The 21,001-nt window shown below is 40.6% G+C and overlaps 1 protein-coding gene across 1 annotated transcript; it reads left to right on the top strand.

Annotated features, from left to right (window-relative positions):
* Positions 1-14,471: 14,471 nt before the first annotated feature.
* LOC308307543 (endothelin receptor type B-like) lies at positions 14,472-19,739 on the top strand (the record flags this gene model as incomplete). The annotated part of the gene is made up of 7 exons (XM_080752809.1): positions 14,472-14,906; positions 15,117-15,229; positions 15,475-15,679; positions 15,984-16,124; positions 16,882-17,015; positions 17,121-17,229; positions 19,593-19,739. The coding sequence occupies 7 exons, from the start codon at positions 14,472-14,474 to the stop codon at positions 19,737-19,739; spliced, it is 1,284 nt and encodes a 427-aa protein (XP_080608935.1).
* Between the last annotated feature and the right edge of the window lie 1,262 nt (positions 19,740-21,001).

Here is a 21,001-nt window from a genome sequence, read left to right as displayed (position 1 = left end):
CACTAAAGTTTTCCAATAAATGTATAGGGGAGTGAAAGTGCAATATCTCCCTCTGAGATGTAGTGGAGTAGATGTAAAAGTACTGAAAATAGGAAATACTCAAGTAAAGTACAAATACCTCAAAAGGGATATACTTAAAGGGATATTCCACTTAACTGGGAAACACCTTATGGGCTTTTCTCCACATACATACATAATTATTTTTTGTATTTAATTTTTTCCATTTTCCCACATAATTATTAAAAATAAATGAAAAAAGTTATGGATAAAACATATACAACGTATTAGGAGGGTAATATGAGTCACCAGAAAAAATAATGGGTGTTTTTAATGAATCTATCATGGTTAAAATGAAGTTTGAAGTTACAATGGGTGTGTATGTGGGCTGGAGGGCTTGGTAACATTTACATCAAATATCTAAATCTTGAATCAAGCAAATTAAAATCTGTTCAGGGTGTTCATAAAAGCCTGATTAGACGATAAAATTACCAAAAGTTTTTTTGAAAATGAAATATCCCTTTAAGTCTGAAATCTACTTAGTTACTTTACACCACTGTGAACACTGGGGAGGACCAAAAATGACTGCATCTGTATCCAGACTTTGTTGTCGAGGCTTGTCATGTTTTGACCAGTGGTCTTCCTCAGGGCAAAAGAACAAAGAATACACACAATTGTATAAAGAGATCAACAGCAAATCAGAGAACACACATTGAATTGTCCACGTTATAAAGTTCTACAGCCAATAAAAGGCTAGCTAGTAATCAGGTCAACTGTGAAAGTAGGGCATAGCCATAGTCAACTAAAAGACAAGAAAACAAGACTGGGATGAAATCCCTGTTAAGAGCTGGTCCTAGTAAATCTCTATTACTGTATGTCATTTGTTTTAGTGAATACATTTTATTTTGTCCAATCTGTATGGTAGAGTATGTTAATACAATACAATTGGGGTGGTTGTATTTGGACACCCTGCTCTTCTATTGAGACGTTTAGATTCTGTCTATCTACCAGGGCAGGAATTTCATGGAGGCCATGAGGGCCATGGCGGCCGTTGCCCCTCAGTCTGGCCTTGTGCCCCTCAAACCAATGTCAATATGTAGACAGTAGACAGTAGACACCAGTGTCTCTTTCTTGTCAGTTTGTTGAGATTCTGAAATCTTAACTTCCCAGAGTCCCCATCTATACTATAATTTTGCGAATGTCTGTCTGTGAGTGAGTGAGTGAGTGAGTGAGTGAGTGAGTGAGTGAGTGAGTGAGTGAGTGAGTGAGTGAGTGAGTGAGTGAGTGAGTGTCTGTCACAGCGTTTCTCCTCAGTGGCTGGAGCAATTGATCTGAAATCGCATCACCATTAGCATATGAACACACCTGACATAACTGTGAAGCCCGTTTGTCACTTTCACAAATCGTATGCTGTATATTAGCATTTTTATGCTGTATCTATATCTATTTAGCCTACAGTACCTTTTGTGACCACACATGTTAAGGGAGGGGCGCTGTTGTTCAGCCCATGCACAATCACACACAAACCCACACACACACACACACACACGGGGGGGGGGGGGAGTGTGTGTGTGTGTGCGGGCGGGGGGGGGGGGGGGGGGGGGGGGGGGTTCTGGCCCTGTTACAGATGTTGTCAAAAAAACCATGCAGATCGGTACACAGTATCTCTGTAGCCGTTAAATGGAACGGGTATTTCTTACATTGATGCTCCTACATATTAGCATGCAAGCACCAGTTAAAGTTACTTTCCATCCCTCATATACTGTGTGCACAGTGCACATCCCATAACCCACACACTGCACATCATTTCGGAGCTCATATCTTTGAACGGGTAAGGGCTAGTCTTTAAAACAATCCAGTGATTTTGATTGGTGCAGGGCTGAGCATGGATTCGATGCTCTTTCACAGATTTATCTATTTCACTGCAGATTAGGTTATCATCCCTAGAAATTCTTTCAATGGACTAAAATCTTGTTTTATTTGATGGCCCTTCTGCCCTGGCATTTGGCCTTTGTGCCCTCAAAGAATGGACAACACCAAAGGCCAAGTGGCCTTGCCCCTAAAATGATGAAATTCCAGGCCTATCTACTGTAGGTCACAAGCTTTGACGCAATCCTTAAATCCTACATTTCTCTGCAGAGCAAGCAGGCATTAGTATTAGCTCAGTGTTAAAGCATTTCAGCACTTGAGCGGGAAACCTGGTTTCAAATCTGGGTTAGAACAGCAGCTTTAAGACCTTCAACATTCCATGAAATATAATAAATTTGCCTTCTCTAGTCACAGACATAATGTTGAATATGTGACTGAGATTCCAAAGTTGAGTATTGCAGGAATGGAATCTTAAAGATGGCATTCACGGCATTATGACAGTCTAGATTAGAACAAATGACAATAAATACTAAAGAATAAAAAACCCAACCACCTCAAAACAAAATACATAGTATTAGTAATCTATGAAGTAAGAAATAAACCAAAATAAAACATCCGCTGCAGAAAGTTGCAGTGCAGTCACCATTCAGGGAGCTGCACTTTAGCGGGTCAGCTCTCAAAAAAGATTAAGAAACACCTAAAATAATTAACAATAGAAATGAAAAACAACACAAATAAACAATAAAACATTCATGAATAGGACAATAAGCTCCATTATACTAAAAGTATCAACGTTAAAAGGCAAGGGCAACAGAGCAAATATACTGTGGATAATGAATAACACTTATGTGCTTCTAATATTATTAACAGTACAGTTACTTTTTGTTAAAAGTAATTATTGCTTTAGTATAGAATGTTTGTTCAGTAGCAGGGCAGGGGTCTTTGCTTCCTACAGATCTTTGATAAACAGAGAATACATTTTCAGGTGGGTGGGCAAACTTCAGCCAAACAGGAGAAAGTACCCATTTATCAATTGTATAGTGTTCCAGTTCCAATTCTGTCTGCTCATTTCTTTGTGTCATCACTTTCAATTTCACTTGTTTAATCTGTGTCCTCACATGAATAGTTTCTGTTCCTTACCTGCTGTGTGTATTGATTATGGCTATTTATGATTTTGTATGTCCTACAGAATGATGGGCCAGATTGTGGATTGTTAGTTCTTATTAGTAATTGCATATTATCATTGTTTGTACTTGACTGGGTTTTAGACTAGTATTATTGTTTTTGTACTTGATTGGGTTTTAGACTAGTATTAATGTTTACTGTACTTGAGACTGGGTGTTAGATTTGATTATTGTAAAATAGAAAAGCCTCCTGTGGACAGGTGATGAGAATTAGCATTAGTACTCACTTATATCAATGCATCTGGTTCGTCCAATGTGATTGTGATGTCCATATCAAATTATAAAACATAACAACATAACATAACATAACTGAACAAACACTGCCAATGGGTACTAGAATACTAGTAAGACGCCTCAGGGCGACAAGCGACCTCGCCCTAAAGGGTGTGGACATCAGGGTTGTGGACATCAGGGATGTGGACATCAGGGATCTCTATATATGGTCATAAAAGGGATTTATTCCCCTGGCATCACAGGGATCTCCATATGGGCATAAAAGGGATTATGTTAGTGTGACATCACAGTGAAGCCAGAGCGTGATGTCAGAGCGGCAAACCCATTCCGCTGGTTCTCCTGACATCACAGTGACATCAGAGCATGATGACATCATGATGACACATTTTTACGGTCTATGGGTTTGCCCATGGACCGTAAAAATGTGTACACTTACTTCTACACGTGAACAAGCTGTGACATTTCTCATGGTAAACTGCGACCTTCGGTCGCAATAAAGCAATTTAACACTTATTTTTAACAAAAGAATATGACTTATACCCTAGCTACCTTTAAAATATATTTCCTCATTAAGGTCTGGGTAGTTAAAGGCAGCATAGTAGTGGATCCAAAAGGTTTCTCTCTGAAGTAACCTCTGGAGTCTATTGCCATCATGTACCACAGGCTTAATGTGTTCAATGACCTCTATGAACGGAAGGGAAGGTGCTGTTACACGCAGGATGGCAAATTCTGTTTTTTTACGACTACTTTGTGTCATGCGCTTACTGACCTTTTTAGTGTCTTTTAAAAGGCCTCCTCCATCGAGGAACAGACTCGTCCATAGCTAGGCTACCGTCCAAGTGACAAGGAAGACGTTTGGCTCAAAAATCCCACCTGCACTTTTAAATGATTGAATTGTGATTTGTGACGTCATACAGTACAAAGTAAAACATTCATGATCTTAAAACTAGCAGATAAGAACACATTTATATCATTTATTGTAATACTTATTTTCTGGTAGGCCTACTTCCTTTCTGGTATACTATTCCAGGCAGAGGTACTGTATTACATTATTGTCCTCTTAATTGCCTGTGTAACTATTTTATGTTGGTCGTTCACAGAGATGTCTACGTGACGGGTTAACTGAACATAGAAATGTGATTGATTTAGATTAAATTAAATCAAATAACAAACATTTAAAGGTGATACACCATGCATTTAAAAAGTATTTATGTCATATTGTTTATGTCCCAAAAACGTTTTTCAAAAGGTTTGAGGTAGGGATGTGAAAAAAAAATCGAAAATCGACGCGTCGATCGACTCATGCTCACCGCGACTCAAAAAGTACGAGTCGAAAAATCGAAAAATATATATATATTTTTTATTTTTCTAAAGTTTTTCCCCCAAAAATGACTGTTTTAATCGTTGTTCAAAAAGGTTATAAGCGTTAATGTTTTCCAAATGTGAGAGGACCGGGTGTGTGTGTCTGTGTCGGAGACTGTTGTGCATGCATGCGGCGCTAGTCAGGTCCGCGGACTACTGGTTGAGAAACACTGCTGGACCGGGATGATGCGCGCGTCATAGCAGTGCGACTCTATGGACTGGATGCGTTTTGTTTACCTCCTGCCTCTGCATGCATGCTTGACACGAAAGCTCGCTTGTTAATGGCAGCGTCGCCGTTGTGTGCGATGATCACAAACCACACTACTCGTCGTTAACGTTAATGCGACACACCGGGGATATATGAGAGCGAGCGGTCAGCGCTCCCGCGCGTTCCATGGACTTATTGTCACTCCGCTTCTAGTCTCTAGAGAACAGACTCCATGCTAACAAGGAAGAGCAATTATGTATTATCATTATTATTAGGGCTTTGATGCAAGTTCTGATGGGTGCAGCATACGTTGTGTTGTTTAAAGTAATGCGCCGTTGTGCTGCTCTCCTCTCAGCTGCTGCTTAGCGGAAAAAAAGTGAAAAAAGTCGATCGACGCGTCGATTTTCGGCCACGACACGTCGATTCGCAAATAATGCGTCGATTAACATCCCTAGTTTGAGGCTAAATTACCACTCCTGAATAGAGAGCCTCTCTCATTTTTGAATGGCTCTCAGAGCATTCCAGCTGCAGTACCACCTTTGGCCTGAACTGCGCCACCCCCCCCAAAATCTTTTTGAAAAAAAAAAAAAAAAAATTGAAAAAAAAAAGTTTTGATTTTTCTTTTTTTTGTGATGACGTCACAATCGGCAGATGACGTCACAATCGGCAGCAAATCTGGACAGCCTGTTTTGAGAACCTGTGGGATACTTTTAACCTTCGCCTTCTCAAAATCATAGAAAGACACAACGGTCAGAAATGGGATAGAAGGTGCTAGTGGGACCCCAAAAAAAGGTTTTAAAATAGGAAAAGTGAAATTTCATGGTGTATCACCTTTAAGATGCCATCGATCACCATTCTACTGATTGTCACAGCAGAGCAATCCTTCCCTTCTATTTAGGACATTGAACATATTAACCACATGAACCATTAGCGTCAACGTTGTTCTGGGGGTGAACATTTGGTGAAAATAGCAGATCTTTATGTAGTCGACTAAAATGTATTTTGACCGGCCGTGATGGCGTATAAATGCCTGACTTAGTAGATACGTTGTGAGCTTGTAGATCTTGTAGATTGTCTGTTTTCGGAGAGTGACACCGGCACACAACCAAGCATAACATGACTTCTAGTTCTACTGGATCTCTTCTCCACTATTCCCTCGATCCCTAACAATTTTAGCCTAGTTTTTATTTGTTGACGTAATTGGCAATATATTTAGTATTTCTTGTATTACATTTTTCGTCAGTGAAAAGAAATTAGTCTGCAAACATATTTTGTCATAGTTTTAGTCCACAGGCAAAGTCCAATGGTGAACACTGGCTAGCATAGACCCCTACAGGACTCAGGTCAATGAATGAAGTGTTCGGTTAAAGTTAAACCATTGGTATGTGATAGCAATTGACCATATTCACCTGGCGGCCATGTTTGAAATTTGCATTGAAACCGGGTGGCAACTGGGGTGGCATTTCATTAACTTAATGGCAAGCTGGCCGCCGTGTGAATATGGTCAGTGGACTCCTGACCTGAGAAGACTTCAAAGGATAGCTTTTGGTTCCACCAATTAGATGGTTCTAACTATGCTGGCCTAATGACAATGCCAATAAAGGCTTTATAAGTTCCTAGTATTAATTATAAGAGTGCCTCCAGGCTGTGTGGCTACAGCTCTAGTATCTTATCTTTTTTTGTTTTAGTTTTTTGTTCTTTACTTTGTTCAGCAAGCAATGGTAGAAGTACTCAGATCTTTTACCTAAGTGAAGGTTGTACTGCCACACCACAGTGTAGAAACACCATTACAAGCAATAGTAACTTGGTTGCTGTATTAATTTTGTTGACTAAAACTGAAACATTTCAGATAACTAAAATATGACTAAAACTAAATGACATTCTATTCGAAGGCTATGATTTAAACAACATAAAAATTTGCTGTCAATATTATGGACAATGGTGTTGTGACTGTTGTCTGAACGACTGACCTCAAATTTGCTGGTTGTTTGGAACAAAAGCAGTGGACAGACAGGTGGATGGACATATCAGTATTGCCACCCTCAACCCCATTCCACCCCCCCACGACCACCACTATTTTAGAGTTTAAAGTACGTGATTTTTTTACATTTTCTTATTAGACCTGAGGCCGATTCTACAAATGTCTTCTAAAATCCAAACAGTTTTCTGAAAAACCTATGTTTTGCTTTAAAAATATATATATATTCAAAGTTTTGCACACATTTTCACGGATTTTAAAAAATAGCAGATCTACGCGCTTGTAGATCGTATATTAAATAGTGATTAAAGTCTGATCTGTGTCGAAATCTAAAGTGACACAGATGCTTTTCCCGGGCTACATGTGTTAAGTGGCAAGTGGCTCGCACCTCCTATGTGTTAAAGACACTCTGACTAACTCCTCTCTTGTCACCTCTCTTTGACAGCTGCCAGTGGTCACAGCCAATCACAGCTGTGCTCTGCTAGATGTAACACCTACTGTTTTAAACCAAGCCTGATGACTTTGTGATCTTAAGTTAAAAGCATTGTCATTGCGTTATGTGATAACTTCATTTATTTATTTAGGCTCATACTTCTACGATGCATTTGCATTGTGTGTGTGTGATGGCAGATCAAAGTTTGAAAGGACTCTTTTGGTGCTACCTAATTTAATTCTTAACTATTGTATACTTTAAGAGGAAATACATTTGTTTCACAACAGTGTTAATTATGACAGCACATTTTGATTTAGTTTTGGTCTTAATTTTTAATAACATTTATTTGAGTAAGTCATATTTGGTCATTTGAAATGTTTTAGTCGACTAAATCTACAGTTAATAATTTTGTTGACAAAAAAACATATTTTGGCGGGCCTTGATGGCATCATAATGGCAGATTTTATTCTTGGTTGCATGCTGAATTCTTGGTTGCATGCTGAAAATAGCCAAGCTCACAAGGTGTCGTGCTGCGACACGTTGTGAGCTTGTAGATCTGCTATTTTCAGAGTGCAACACACAAGCGCAACCAAACATAAAATGACTTGTCTTTTAGTTCTACGGGATCTCTTCTCCACTAGTCCCTCCTTAATATTCTAGTCTAGTTTTTATTTGAAAATTGTCAATATTGTCTTAGTTTTTTAGTCATCATAGCTTAGTTTTTATTTTGTTTATTTAGTCTAAGGTAGTCTACAAACATTTTTTGTCATAGTTTTAGTCGACAAAATGAACACTGTTTCACAATGGCCCTTTCCTCTTTACCACGTCCAGATTAGTTAAAGACTTTAGTTACTCCTTGGCAAACTGTGGCGGCTTGGGGGATCCTTATTGAGTGACTCCAACACATCATTATCTAGGGATCCCTCCATCTCAGACTTGATGTTTTTAGGAGGGCACTGAGGAGAGAAAACAAAGAAAGTTCATAATTTATTAAATTCTCTTTGAGGTCTTCAACTTGTGCTTCATGAATAAGTCAAAACCCTGAAACTTTGACTTTATATCTCTAGATACCATTATGCCACACCATCCTCCAGAAGATAAGACGTACAGACATCGAAATTCATGCAGAATTTGTCTGGCAAAATTCCCTCTAAATCACATACCAGACCCATATGACAACTACTGTAATATGTATGGCCCTGGCCCTCTCATTTCTATTGAACGTATCTCTCTGCATTACCCTCCTAGTATAAATGTGTGAAACGTGTGTGTGTGTGTGTGTGTGTGTGTGTGTGTGTGTGTGTGTGTGTGTGTGTGTGTGTGTGTGTGTGTGTGTGTGTGTGTGTGTGTGTGTGTGTGTGTGTGTGTGTGTGTGTGTGTGTGTGTGTGTGTGTGTGTGTGTGTGTGTGTGTGCGTTTCTGTACTTCATGTACAGTATCTTGAGAACGTCCGGCTGATTTCAAAATCAGTGTGTGAACCCTATAATAACAATAATATTGATAATTTGGTCCCCACCCCAGGTTGTGCTCTTTGTCAATGTATTTGCACATGTATGGATTTTTTCCTATAACAACAAGGAGTAGTGAGCAGTGTTGATTTTGACAGCAAATTTTGATTTATTTTTCGTCATAGTCTTTTGAATGAAATTTAATTTAGTTTTAGTCATATTCTAGTTTTAGTCTACTAAATATCATAATATTTTAGTCAACTAAATCTACAGTTGATTTTTTCTTCATCTGGCCTACATCTTGGCACAAACTAAGTGCTTAAAGTTTGTTGTAAGCCCCCAAAAAATTCCGGGGTCTGAAGCGTGGCCTACATCTTTGCACAAAGCGCTCAAAGGTTTGTTGTACGTCCAGGGTCCATTGGCCAAGCTTCGCAGGTAGCTTAATGAAATTAACGCATAAATAGCTCAATTAACACTACAGTATGTGTGATTTTTCATTGCGTTTATCATCATTGTTTATTATAGTTAAGCAAAATAAATGACAGTTTATGTCAAGTTTGCGGTACAACAGTATGCAGTATATACGTAAGTGGTAAATGGCAAGTTGTGAGGAAGTTTGATTTCCATAGTGCAAACATTTTCAATAAACTGTTTGATAATCTGGTAGTAGTACTATAACTTGTTTTCTGTTTGCTAAATATAGTTTTCGTTTGAGTAAACTTCACCAGGTCGTACAACAATTAAGAGGTCCAGAAATGGCACTAAATCCATTTGTGGCACACCTTTCCCTTTAATAAGGAATGTTACTGTTGGCATCCGTCCCAATCTTGTGTGAAATTCTGACAAAGCAGTACAGTAGCTCAAAAACATTAATAGACAGTATTGGCAGTGGAACATAGGCTCTCATTTTTCTACACATGATCACTCGTGAGCTTATAGATCTGATATTTTCACAATATTTATCTGTAAATTGAACAACTCAACTCATACAATTCCAAGTGCTTGTCAGGGTGGGGCTCCCCAGTTCAAATGATTGTTATTATTGTGGGTCACAGCCTGAAAAGGTTGAGAACCACTGCTACACTGCCCTATATTTTTAAGGACTGTTTGAGAAAGGTGATCGAGGAAGACATTGGAGATATACAGTAAACATGTTCTAACAACCTTGTATTGTCCATTTGTCTGCTCAAATAGAAACATAACAGTAGTATCTTTGATATCCATCAATCCCTGTGAGGGAAGTGAGGCTCATCTTTGATAAATTAACTCTCACTTGACCGCATGTAGGAGAGGAGACTTCTTTGATCTGCCTGAACAGATGGAGGGAAAATATCCTTTTATTGATGTTTTGACAGAGTAAAGCATGAAAGGCTAACATTTTCAATATCTCGTTCATCATTTATGGTGTTTTGTATCTATGCTATTAGAGGCTTCAGAGAAAGCCTGAAGTCGGAAATGTCTGCACTCTCTACAGCAGCTTTAATTCTCTCAAGCTAATTTGTAAATTGGTGAAATTGAAATCGATGGAAAATCGGGTTCTTGTGCCAACATTCCATATTGCTATATTAAATTCTGACTGAGGAGGGGTCCTATTTGACACACGAAATGTTCAAGCAGTTACATGCAGTATATGAGCCAAGTCTGAGGCATACTTTCAAAGTATAGGCCTGACTTTCAGGAGAAAGTTTGCAAAAGTTGGAGCTAGAACAAGGGCACATCAATTAGGCCTAGACCCACTCTCCTCTGCTCTGCTTGCTCTTTTACAACTGCCGTCTCTTTGTACTTTAGGTTCGGGTGAGGATTCCCATCGTTTCCTCTGTTCAGCTCGTTCTGTGCCAATTTTTGTTCCTCTCCCAGCACAAACTCTATCAATTTGAGCTTGCTGACAGCAGAAGAGCTCAGTTAAAGAGGAAATCTCAAGTCTTTTAAAGCCTTTCAAGAGAGTACCTCCCCCCAATGTACTCTTTATGCTTCGGCATCTCTGCGTGAATGAAGATGACCCCTTTTGACTAGGTGTCTGAGCAGCCATTGTTCCATAATAAATGTTGGTTCTTAGTATATTGTTGGAAAGAAAACAATCCACTCTCACCGACTGAAGGTTGGATTTGTTGTCCAATAGTTCACGCTGTATGAATGGCTTACTAAGCGGCTAGCAGTAATCGCACAAACAAGATGTGTATCCCATTTGGACTCAACCTCTGGAACATGCAATTCAACAAAAACTCAATTCACAATCACCCTCCCCATCTTTGCTATTATAGCTGCCACATGCTGCTATTATTGTGGGAAGATGAAAAAGGCCATCAATGTCATTTTCAGGCACCGTGGGTAGTATAGAGAAATTGGTTTGTGTCAAAGGTCCCTTTCAACAAGAGTGGGGCGGCGTTTTGACTCTGGCTCGTATACACCAAGAAGAGCGAGCGGGACCCACACAAGATAAACCATATTCCCTTTTTAGTGTTTTTAGTGTCCTTTCACCATCTGTGTCCCCGTCCTTGTATAGCTATACCACCTTAATGTCCCCATAGGTTACCTCTGCAGAATCACACGCACGCAGCAGTGACCATGCCCATCACGTCTGTCTGCACGGGCTCAGAGCCTTCAATTTCCTTTTGAACTGCGTGTGAGGGAAATAATTACGAGTTTGACAGATGTTTGAGGCACTAGAAGAGAGGGAGAGAAGGCGAGGAAAGGTGACCCCTTTATGCCCACACACACCGTCTGACGCACAGTACCTTGACAGCTGAACCGAGACGTTGTGCTCCACCCACTCCCAGTCTGTTTGGGTTGATGCACTCACTGAAGTAATGACTCATCTGTCCAATGCATGAACTTCAATGAGCACAGGTGAGACCACAGTGCCCCCTGCAAATGCACCGAAGAGGACAGATGTTCCTGTGCCAATATATACAGTATTGTGCCTCCAGAAATATTCTTTGCTATTCTTCGTATTGTTCTCACAACGCCTCGCATTGTGCTTGTAGATTGGCTATTTTCTAAATCTTGACCTCTTTCTTATATTATTTGGTCGATGTTACACTAGTATTTATAGCATTGTTTTGTTGATTACTTTTGATGCAGTAATGGTAATTCTTTTTAGATATTAAAAAGGTCTTAAAAGTCCTTAATTGTCACTTCACTGTCATCCGGGGGACCCCCCCCAAAATCATGTGACGACCTCCCCTGGGGGTTTCCGACCCACAGGTTGAGAACCACTGACCTATGCCACTTGATGTAATCTCATCCATGTACATGAAGTCCCGAAAAGGTCTTGCTCATCTTTTCTGGCCAGAGAGAGAGGGAGAGAAAAAAAGAATCTGTCAACTTTGTTGCATTTGAGCAGTTGTCCCATATTTTTTATGATCCAGCACAGCTAACTCACTTTCCTTAATCGGTTCTGTTGAATGGCTGCCAGCACATTTTTAACCAAGGTGATTTTTCTTTTGCCAGCGGTACGCAAACGTCAGTATTCAAACTATAAAGACAAACTGGGAACCATGTCAGACTCAATATTTGCAGTCGAATTTTTTTGGTTGTCACATGTCTTCTGTTCCCTCCGGGCTCTGGGGGTTTCTTGGGTATTCGATGAGTGGACACGTCACCTCCTCGAGGGCTCTCTGAAAAAATGCAGAGGCAGATCCCTTTGTGTTTGACTGAAACTGGCTCATTTTGGACATTCGATATGACAACTAAAGCATAGCCCTCTGGGAGAACATGCTGACTGTGTGAGTGTGTGCTAGCCTGGGCTAGCTTATGCAGGAGAACAATGAACAGTTCTATTTGTTTTATTGCTTCTGCAGGGCTCTCCGTCTATGTCATGTTTTCCAACCCAAGGACCACCTATCTGAGAGAGATGAAGCAGGGACCCCCCACTACATATTGTACTAAATTGTGTTGCAGTTTAAACGTTTTAATAGATTTCAGATAGATAGCTTCATAGACTTGTTTGACAGCACTGTCATCAGTGTCTGTTGGAATCGTGTTAATGTGTATCTTCAGACATCTAACCATTTAAACCATCAATACTTACTAAACTTTTACCCTCTCTTTGCCAAAAATAGCTGATCTACACGCTCACCACGACGTCCACGAGATCTACTATTTTCGGCTAAAGTTCTCCTTAGAATAGGGATGTTATAGGGTTCACATGGTTAACTCATTTCCCGCGATGCCCGTCGAAACCGCTGATTTCCCGCTGTACCACGCTGCGATGCCCGTCCGTATCCTGTCCAAGGCCCAATCGTAGCTTCCGTCCCATCTGTTTACATTGTAAACAGAGGAAGGAGCAGCACGGTCATTTCATCGTCTTTTTTCACGCGTTTTTTTTTATTTGATAGCTGTTTGATTATTGTGCCCGCCTGGCATATGATCCGCGCACATATCGTCTGCTATGTGCGCGAACGTGTCCACGTGTTACCATAGCGCACAACTGGCCGTTTCCAATGTTTTCTTATGTAACACCGGCGGATACAGCAGGGGTAACAGCCTGGCAACAGATTTGTCTATTCCAATGGATTTTTTTTATTCGAAAGCTGTCATCTTGTCTACCGGTCTACTACATGAGTCGCGCACAGATCATGCACTATGCGTGCACGTGCTCATGTTAAAAGGTAAGGACAATTTGGCAGCTGCTTACTACAGCTATGTTTAAAATGGCAGCAAAATTGTTAATGTAACAACATTATTCTATCACACAAAGATTTGGCAGCCCCCCTGTAATAACTCTGAGGTCCCGGACCCCCTGTTGAAGACCCCTGACATGTCAAATTACATGGCAGCAGTTTTGCAACAGGACAGAAAGACATATGCCCTTGAAAAACCCCAATGCCCAATGTCCATTTATTATTGTCAGAGGGATGAAAATTCTCATTACAGTGATCTTGTAGTCAATAGATGAATGATCTGTGTATTGTAATCCTGCACACAATGCCACATACAAAGAGATGTAAAACCAAGATTAGTGATTTGGTTTAGGACCACTCTGTGTAAAAAGGTTTTTATTGTACAAAAATATTACAAAATTACAAAAATATATAATATTAATTTCACTTTTATATGGAGTGGGCAAATGGCTTACTTTTTAAATGTTGAAACCCTAAGATTGCAAGAGTATTGCCGCAACATGTATTGTACAGTAGTCTACACAATGATCTAATCCTCAGCTAGCAGACATAATAAGCCTGAGTTATACTCTGTTGGGCACCGTGTCGCACAGCCAAAACAGCCAATCTACAAGTCCAAAATGCGTCACAGTGCAACACGTTTTGAGCTTGTCGATCAGCTCATTTCGGCGCGCGACACTGATGTGCAACTATTTATAAATCCCCCCTAAAGCTTCAACAACATCCACTCATTCAAGGTGATGCATCATTGAGAGTAATTGCAGTGACAGATTGATGACTAACCTTGACAATGACACCTTAGTCTATAAAATCCTCATTTCCCTCGGCTGTGTTATAACAGCAGCCGCATACTCGCTCTGTGTGTTAAACATCCTCTGTGGAGATTACAGAGACTCTTTTACTGCATACTTCTGAAGGTAAGTTGGGTATAATTCACTGTTTTATACCAACGTTGTTACGGACAGACATTGTTGCCTCTTGTTGTGATCGATAACTTAAGCGCTACCCTGATTAGTTTGTAGTAAATCCTGATGCTGGGTTTCGTGTGGTAACGATTTTTCATTCTCATTTTCAGCCAGCTGCCGGCAAAAAAAAAAAAAAAAACGTTCCAGGGCCTTTTGCGGGAAACCATCAACAATGTGGATCGTAGCTCTCGCCCTTTGTCTGCAATTGCAGGGAAATGTTCCAGCAGCCGGTGCTGCTGCGGACAGCACAGATCAGCATTCACAACCATCCCCTGTGATTGAACTCTTTGGAACGGCGTCTTCGGGCCCTTCGATACTGGAGGAGGACAAATCCAATGGCTCCTATCATCCATCCCAAGTGCCAAGGCCTAAAACACCGCTCCATCCCATGTGCTCTGAGCCAACTAAGATCAGAGACACGTTCAGATACATCAACGCCATCGTGTCTGTGTTGGTGTTGATCGTAGGAATAGCGGGCAATTTGGCCTTGCTGAAAATCATATATGTAAACAAAGGCATGAGGAGTGGCCCAAACGTACTCATTGCAAGCCTTGCTTTGGGGGATCTGATACACATCATGATAGACATTCCAATCAACACATACAGGGTGAGCTATTTGCTGCAAGGTGTGCAATTAATTACAATGAGAAAATGATGTGTCACGTCACCACCACATCCATTTTTCTCCGCTGCCTCTTTCTGCTGCCTCTCTCTATTCATTTCACGACAATCTAGCAATTATTGAGTCAATTGTGTATGTGTGGTTGTGTTTTAAGATGGTTTCAGTTACAAATGTACCCCTCTGCCTTCTATGCAGCTCATGGCAGAGGACTGGCCGTTTGGTTTGGCATTGTGCAAGCTAGTCCCCTTCATACAGAAAGCCTCGGTGGGAATTACAGTGCTGAGTTTATGTGCCTTGAGCGTTGACAGGTAAGGGGAATGTCAAAGGAACATCTTATTTCTCTGAACACTGAGCATATCTTCTTTTTTTCTTTCTTTTTTGGACTGATAAGCAATACCAGTCCTGTGCTCCAAAAGTAGCTGTGCTATCTCTATTTCATCAGATGGAAAGATTTATTTAGTATCAGTCCTTGAAATGTTCTTTAATCGAGAAATGCTTCATTGTTATGGACAAAAGTCCCCTAAGCCATATAATTTCCCCATTGATTTTCCAGATATCGAGCTGTTGTATCCTGGAACCGAATCAAAGGCTTTGGCGTTTCCACGTGGACCACAATAGAAATAACTTTGATATGGGTTGTTTCCACCATGCTCGCCGTGCCTGAAGTGGTGGGCTTTGATATGATAACAATGGACTATAAAGGCAAACATCTGAGAATTTGCCTGCTTCACCCGATGCAAACAACCCCGTTTATGCAGGTAATGAATGCAGCCCTCACACAACAGGATAGAACAAACAGATCCACAAGTGTTTGAATTGGCTCTCTTTTTTAATGTGACATTTAAAAAACTTAAAAAGGAATACAGCAAATAAATCAAATTGATTGCTCCACCCTGTCACCTTTTACATCATCAGTCCTATACTGCTCGAGCTTGTCAATGATGTCATAGTACCCGTCAATACGCATTTCCACTGCCGTCAACACAGTTTATGCACAGAATACTAAATGCCGAGTGTTAGACATAATGTCACAGAGCGATGATTGTAATGTTTAATTGACAGTTTTACAAGTCGGCGAAAGACTGGTGGCTCTTTGGCTTCTACTTCTGTATGCCGCTGGCTGTCACAGCTGTCTTCTACGCGCTGATGACCAGGAAGATGCTGCGGAATACTGAGAATACATTAAGTGACCACACCAAACAGGTCAGGGATGATGAGTGTTCATTTAACTCTGAGAGTATACAAATGTAACCAAATGGGCAAAGGTTCCATTCGGATACATTTGTATACACTCAGAGCTACAAACAGAAACAGATTTACACAGGCTTTCACTATGTGTATTTCTCATTATATTATGACTTAACTCATTTAGGCCTAGAATTATTGAATGCTTTAACCAGTGAAAAATAGCAGATCTACAAGCTCACAGCTGTAGATAGATCTGCTATTTTTGAAAAAGTCGTGAAAATGTGTGCAAATATTTGAATATATGTATTTTCAAAGCGAACATTTGTAACTCAAATTTTGCTTCTGGGTGGTCCCTGGAACTAAATATGTTGAATGGGGTTCCGTGGCCAAATAAATATCATTTTGGGGCTCCTTCACATGAAAAGGTTTGAGAACCACTGACATAGTAGTCTCTCAAGAACAGACTAACTGAGCGCCAGTTAACTGAAAAGAAACTTTTCTTTGACGATGGCTAGCCAGATTGCTGACATATAGAAACATAGGTTTTTCAAAAAGTCTTAGAAGGATTCAAAAGACACTTATAGAATCGGGTCAAAATTCAAATTTTCACGATTCTTCAAAAATAGCAGATCTACAAGCTCGCAGCGCGGCACTCGGTGCCGCACTGTGAGCTTGTATATCTGCTATTTTTCAATAGTTAAAGCATAAAATAATGATACACTATAATGTGTGCCCGTTCTAATACTCATCCCATCCTTTCCTTTTTGACCAGAGACGAGAGGTCGCAAGAACGGTCTTCAGCTTAGTGCTTGTGTTTGCCGTCTGCTGGCTGCCTCTTTACCTGAGCAGAATGTTGAAGTCCACCATATATGACGAGAAAGATCCAAAAAGGTGTCGGCTACTCAGGTAAGCTTGAGGAAAACGGCACCTGTGTTTGATCAGTATCTGCTCCAGTGTCCCTAATGTTGAACTCACTCACTCATCCATCCCATTACCTCATTTCTCTCATAGCATCTTTCTTGTTTTGGACTATGTTGGCATTAACATGGCATCTCTCAACTCCTGCATCAACCCCATCGCTTTGTACCTTGTCAGCAAGAAATTCAAAAGATGTTTCAAGGTAAGATGTCATCCTATTAATCCCAATGGTGGAAGAAGTACTCAGAGTTTTGTTTTCACTCAGTAGCAATACCACAATTTGGAAATGCAAGTAAAAGTCCTGCAAGTACTAGCATTAGAATATACTTACAATACCAAACATAAAAGTAGTCAGTCATTATGCAGAGTGTCCCATTTCTCCATAAATATTATTAGATTGTAAATAATAATCCAGCTGGTTAGCTTAACATAAAGATGTATAACAGGAGTCAGCAACGTTTTTCAAATGACGTGCCATGTTTTTATTTTCTAGACTAGAGTGTCAATACATTTTAATGACAAATACTTTGACATCATTTTTGATTGGCAGGATATTGTTATAACGATCATTAGACCCAGAGCAATAATCCACCTATCTCCCCGACTCCCTCCCCAGTCAGAGTTCAGAGTTTTAATGAATGTAGAATTTTGTGCAAGATGTAATTTGCTATAGATTAGCTAACTTCGTTTAATTGACCACTTTAAAACATTTTTTTTTAAAATAAATAATCCCTCTAGATCACCCTCCCCTGTGCCACTGTTGGCACCCGTGCCTAAGGTTGCCTACCCCTGATGTATAATGATTATAGTTTATCAGCTAATGGAGGATTTTGTATTAATCTAAATCTGCAAAGTTGTCAAATAATTTTAGTGAAGTAAAAAGTAGGTTACCAGCCAGGTAGGGGGCATGCATGCAAGTGGCTAAATATGTATTTTTAGACACAATAAGCCCATTCCCAAGATGCACTGCAATCTTTCATGGGCAGATGTGATTTATGGGGGCTGGAGTAAATAGTAACAAGGAAATTGGCGGCTTATTGTGTTTAAAAATACATATTTAGCGGCAGGAGCGTGTCGCTGTTACTACATGTCATCTTTTCGACACCCGACTCTAACCCTCACCCTCACCCTAACCCTAACCTCCGTGGAGTGAGTCGCTAACTCTCCGGTTGAAATGATGGTCCTTCGAAAGAGCGCGATTTCCCCTTCAGCGGCCACTTGTACGCATGCCCCCACCCACTGAAATCAAAATACTAAAATTGCTAAAACAATAGAAATCAGTAAATGAAAACATTTTAACACACATATTTTCTTTTCTCTAATTACAATCTAAAATATGAACCCTTGTTGTAAAAAACTAAAGTTGTCCTTTAAGTAAAGTACAGTAAAAGTACATACTGTAGCTAGGGTGACCATATATTCAGCCGCTCAAACCGGGATGTGAACCACTGTTCCCTAAAACCGGGACCCTCAAAGCAATGCGCACGTTCACCATGCACGCGCGCGCCCATCCTCTAACGTTCGTGCATGCCCACATACGCACCATAGGGTTGCATACAGGCAGTGAGTGATTGACAAACTCGCCTCAGTGTTGAATTCAGACACACAATGGATTTGTTAATGTTTTCTGATTGGTTAGGTGCGCATGTTTACATGAAAAGAACATGATAAATGTCTATGCAACCACTGAAAACCGCTAATATTATTTTAATTTTGGAATATATCAGTGTTTCTACCACTTTTTGTGGTCACATGTTCAGATACTGGATTCTGATTGGCTTAAAGGGTTGTTTGGCACTCGGCTTCTCCTCGTGCCACAACCCTGAAACAGTGGTAAATCAGCCAACAACCCACTCCCTCTCATGGTAAATGGCTTACTTCAGAGATATTTGTCGGGACTCTGGACACCCAGCTTGAAACCGGGATGTCTGGTCTCCCTATACATACCTTCACTGCATGCCTGATATTACTGTAAAAAAATGTACCACATAAGCCTATACTTATTGTACGGCGAAAAGCGAAAATAGCCGATCTGCAAGCTCACAATATGTCGCGATCTGACATGTGATGTGTTGTGATCTTGTAGATCTGCTATTTTTGAAAGTTTTTTTTAAATTGCTCTCCTGTAACAGTATGCCCAAAATAGGGACGGCAGGTTGAAAGGGGCGGTAACTGAGTAATCCATTCTGGGTGTGTCTTCAAGGTCAAACCAGAGTAATCAGCGTTAAAATGGCCAGACTGCAGCAGGCGGTGACCTTAGGGTGATTAGTAAAAGTGAAACACTAGACACCAGACAGTCTAACCAAGAGAGGTTAGACTGAGAGAGAGAGCCCACAGGCGATGATTCAGTCCTATTATAAAGGCTTACACTGTAGGTCAGCATTCAAGGAATATCCTCATAAATCTCTGCAGGCAGAGACAGTGTATCTTCTGGGATTATTAGACTGTGGTAAGCTAATTAAGTCTTCCTTCTCACTGTTTTTTCTTTATTTTTTCCTCTTTTTTTGTTGAGGACCATGATTAGTGTTTCTGTCCTGTGACCGCTTGCCTTTGTGTGCCCTTCAGGCGTGTTTCTGCGGTCGGTGCCTACCTCACCGGGCGCTGATTCACGAGGACGCACAGCCGGTGTTGAAGTCCAAAGTGCACGAACAAGCCTCGGCGGAAAACAGCCACGTCAAGCCCCCTAAACTGTCCTCCCACACCCCTGCCTGAGCACGGGAACACCTGATTGTGTTGGCATGAAAGATACCGTTTGTTCACATCAAAGAGAGAAGTCTACCACCTCCATCCATTTGTAGCTTTTACACAGTCAAATGTTTTATTCAGCCACTCACAGGTTTTAGCATATCGCTTTATGAAGAGTAACTAGTAGCTTACAAACACATTATTTTAACTAGCTTGCCGTACACTGACAGCGTATGTATTGTAAAGACCATGAGATGATAGCTCATGTGGACTGAATAATAATAATAATCTTTATTTTTATATCACTTTCCCAAAACAATGTTACAAAGAGCTTTATAGAACAGTCAGGAGATAGATTTAACAGGATACATGTTGGTGAATCTCTTTTGTAGTAAAATAACAAAGATATCTCTCTCTCTCTCTACACACTGTTGCCCATGGTATCAGACAAGCATTCTTAAACATTGTGGAAAATGTGATCCCCAGACAACACACTATATTTGATTGACGTCACCAGGGCTTCCATAATGCTATAGAAACACGATGTGCTGTCTGTTGTAGAGGATTGCAGTCAAGTTGAACATCTGCTTTGGCATGAGCCACCCAAGGGAGTGAGCCTCCCCTGACTCGTAGCCCCAAGGGCTTGACTCACTCCCAGCCATTACATCAGGTTTTACCTACTACGGTGTATCATGGCAGCACAGTTCTTAAATCACTGTTTGGGCATACAAGGTTAAAACTGGCTCACATCAGCACAAATCCCATCATGTTTCCGCTGTCTGCCTGCAAAGACAACATTTCTGTTCCCGTCTCTGGTTATTCTGAAAAAGCTCCGGTGCCCTAGGAAAATCAAGCAAATCAGACTTTGACACTTTTTATGGCATTTGCATAGGTCATAGTGTATTATTAGCACCAACGTGTCTCCATCCTTGATGTTTCCCCATGCGCAGCGACTCGGGTGTTTAGAGCGCTACTGTTTAGTATTCAGACTTTGAGAGAAGCATTAGATTGGTGCCACTGGTAGATTCCCGACTTCACCGCTGAATGACTGATTGATGTTGGCCTATTTTTAATGCATTGTTAAATGTGTAATGCATGGAGACACTTTATAAAAGACCTGAGAGTGGAAAAGAAGGGAAATGGAAATGACAGAATGGGGTCAGGGGGAGGGGAGGGGAGGGGAGGGAGATGAGTACCTGATAGGTCTTCCCTGTCACAGGACAACTCAAGCACAAAGGGGGGTGCTGTTCTCCCCATGCCGTATCAGTCGGCAGAACCATGTTAGCACT

Source organism: Nannobrachium achirus (genome assembly GCF_963921795.1).
Source record: "Nannobrachium achirus genome assembly, chromosome: 22".
NCBI lineage: Eukaryota > Metazoa > Chordata > Actinopteri > Myctophiformes > Myctophidae > Nannobrachium > Nannobrachium achirus.
Note: the sequence above shows the minus strand (reverse complement) of the source record. Positions and strands in the feature narration are given on the sequence as shown.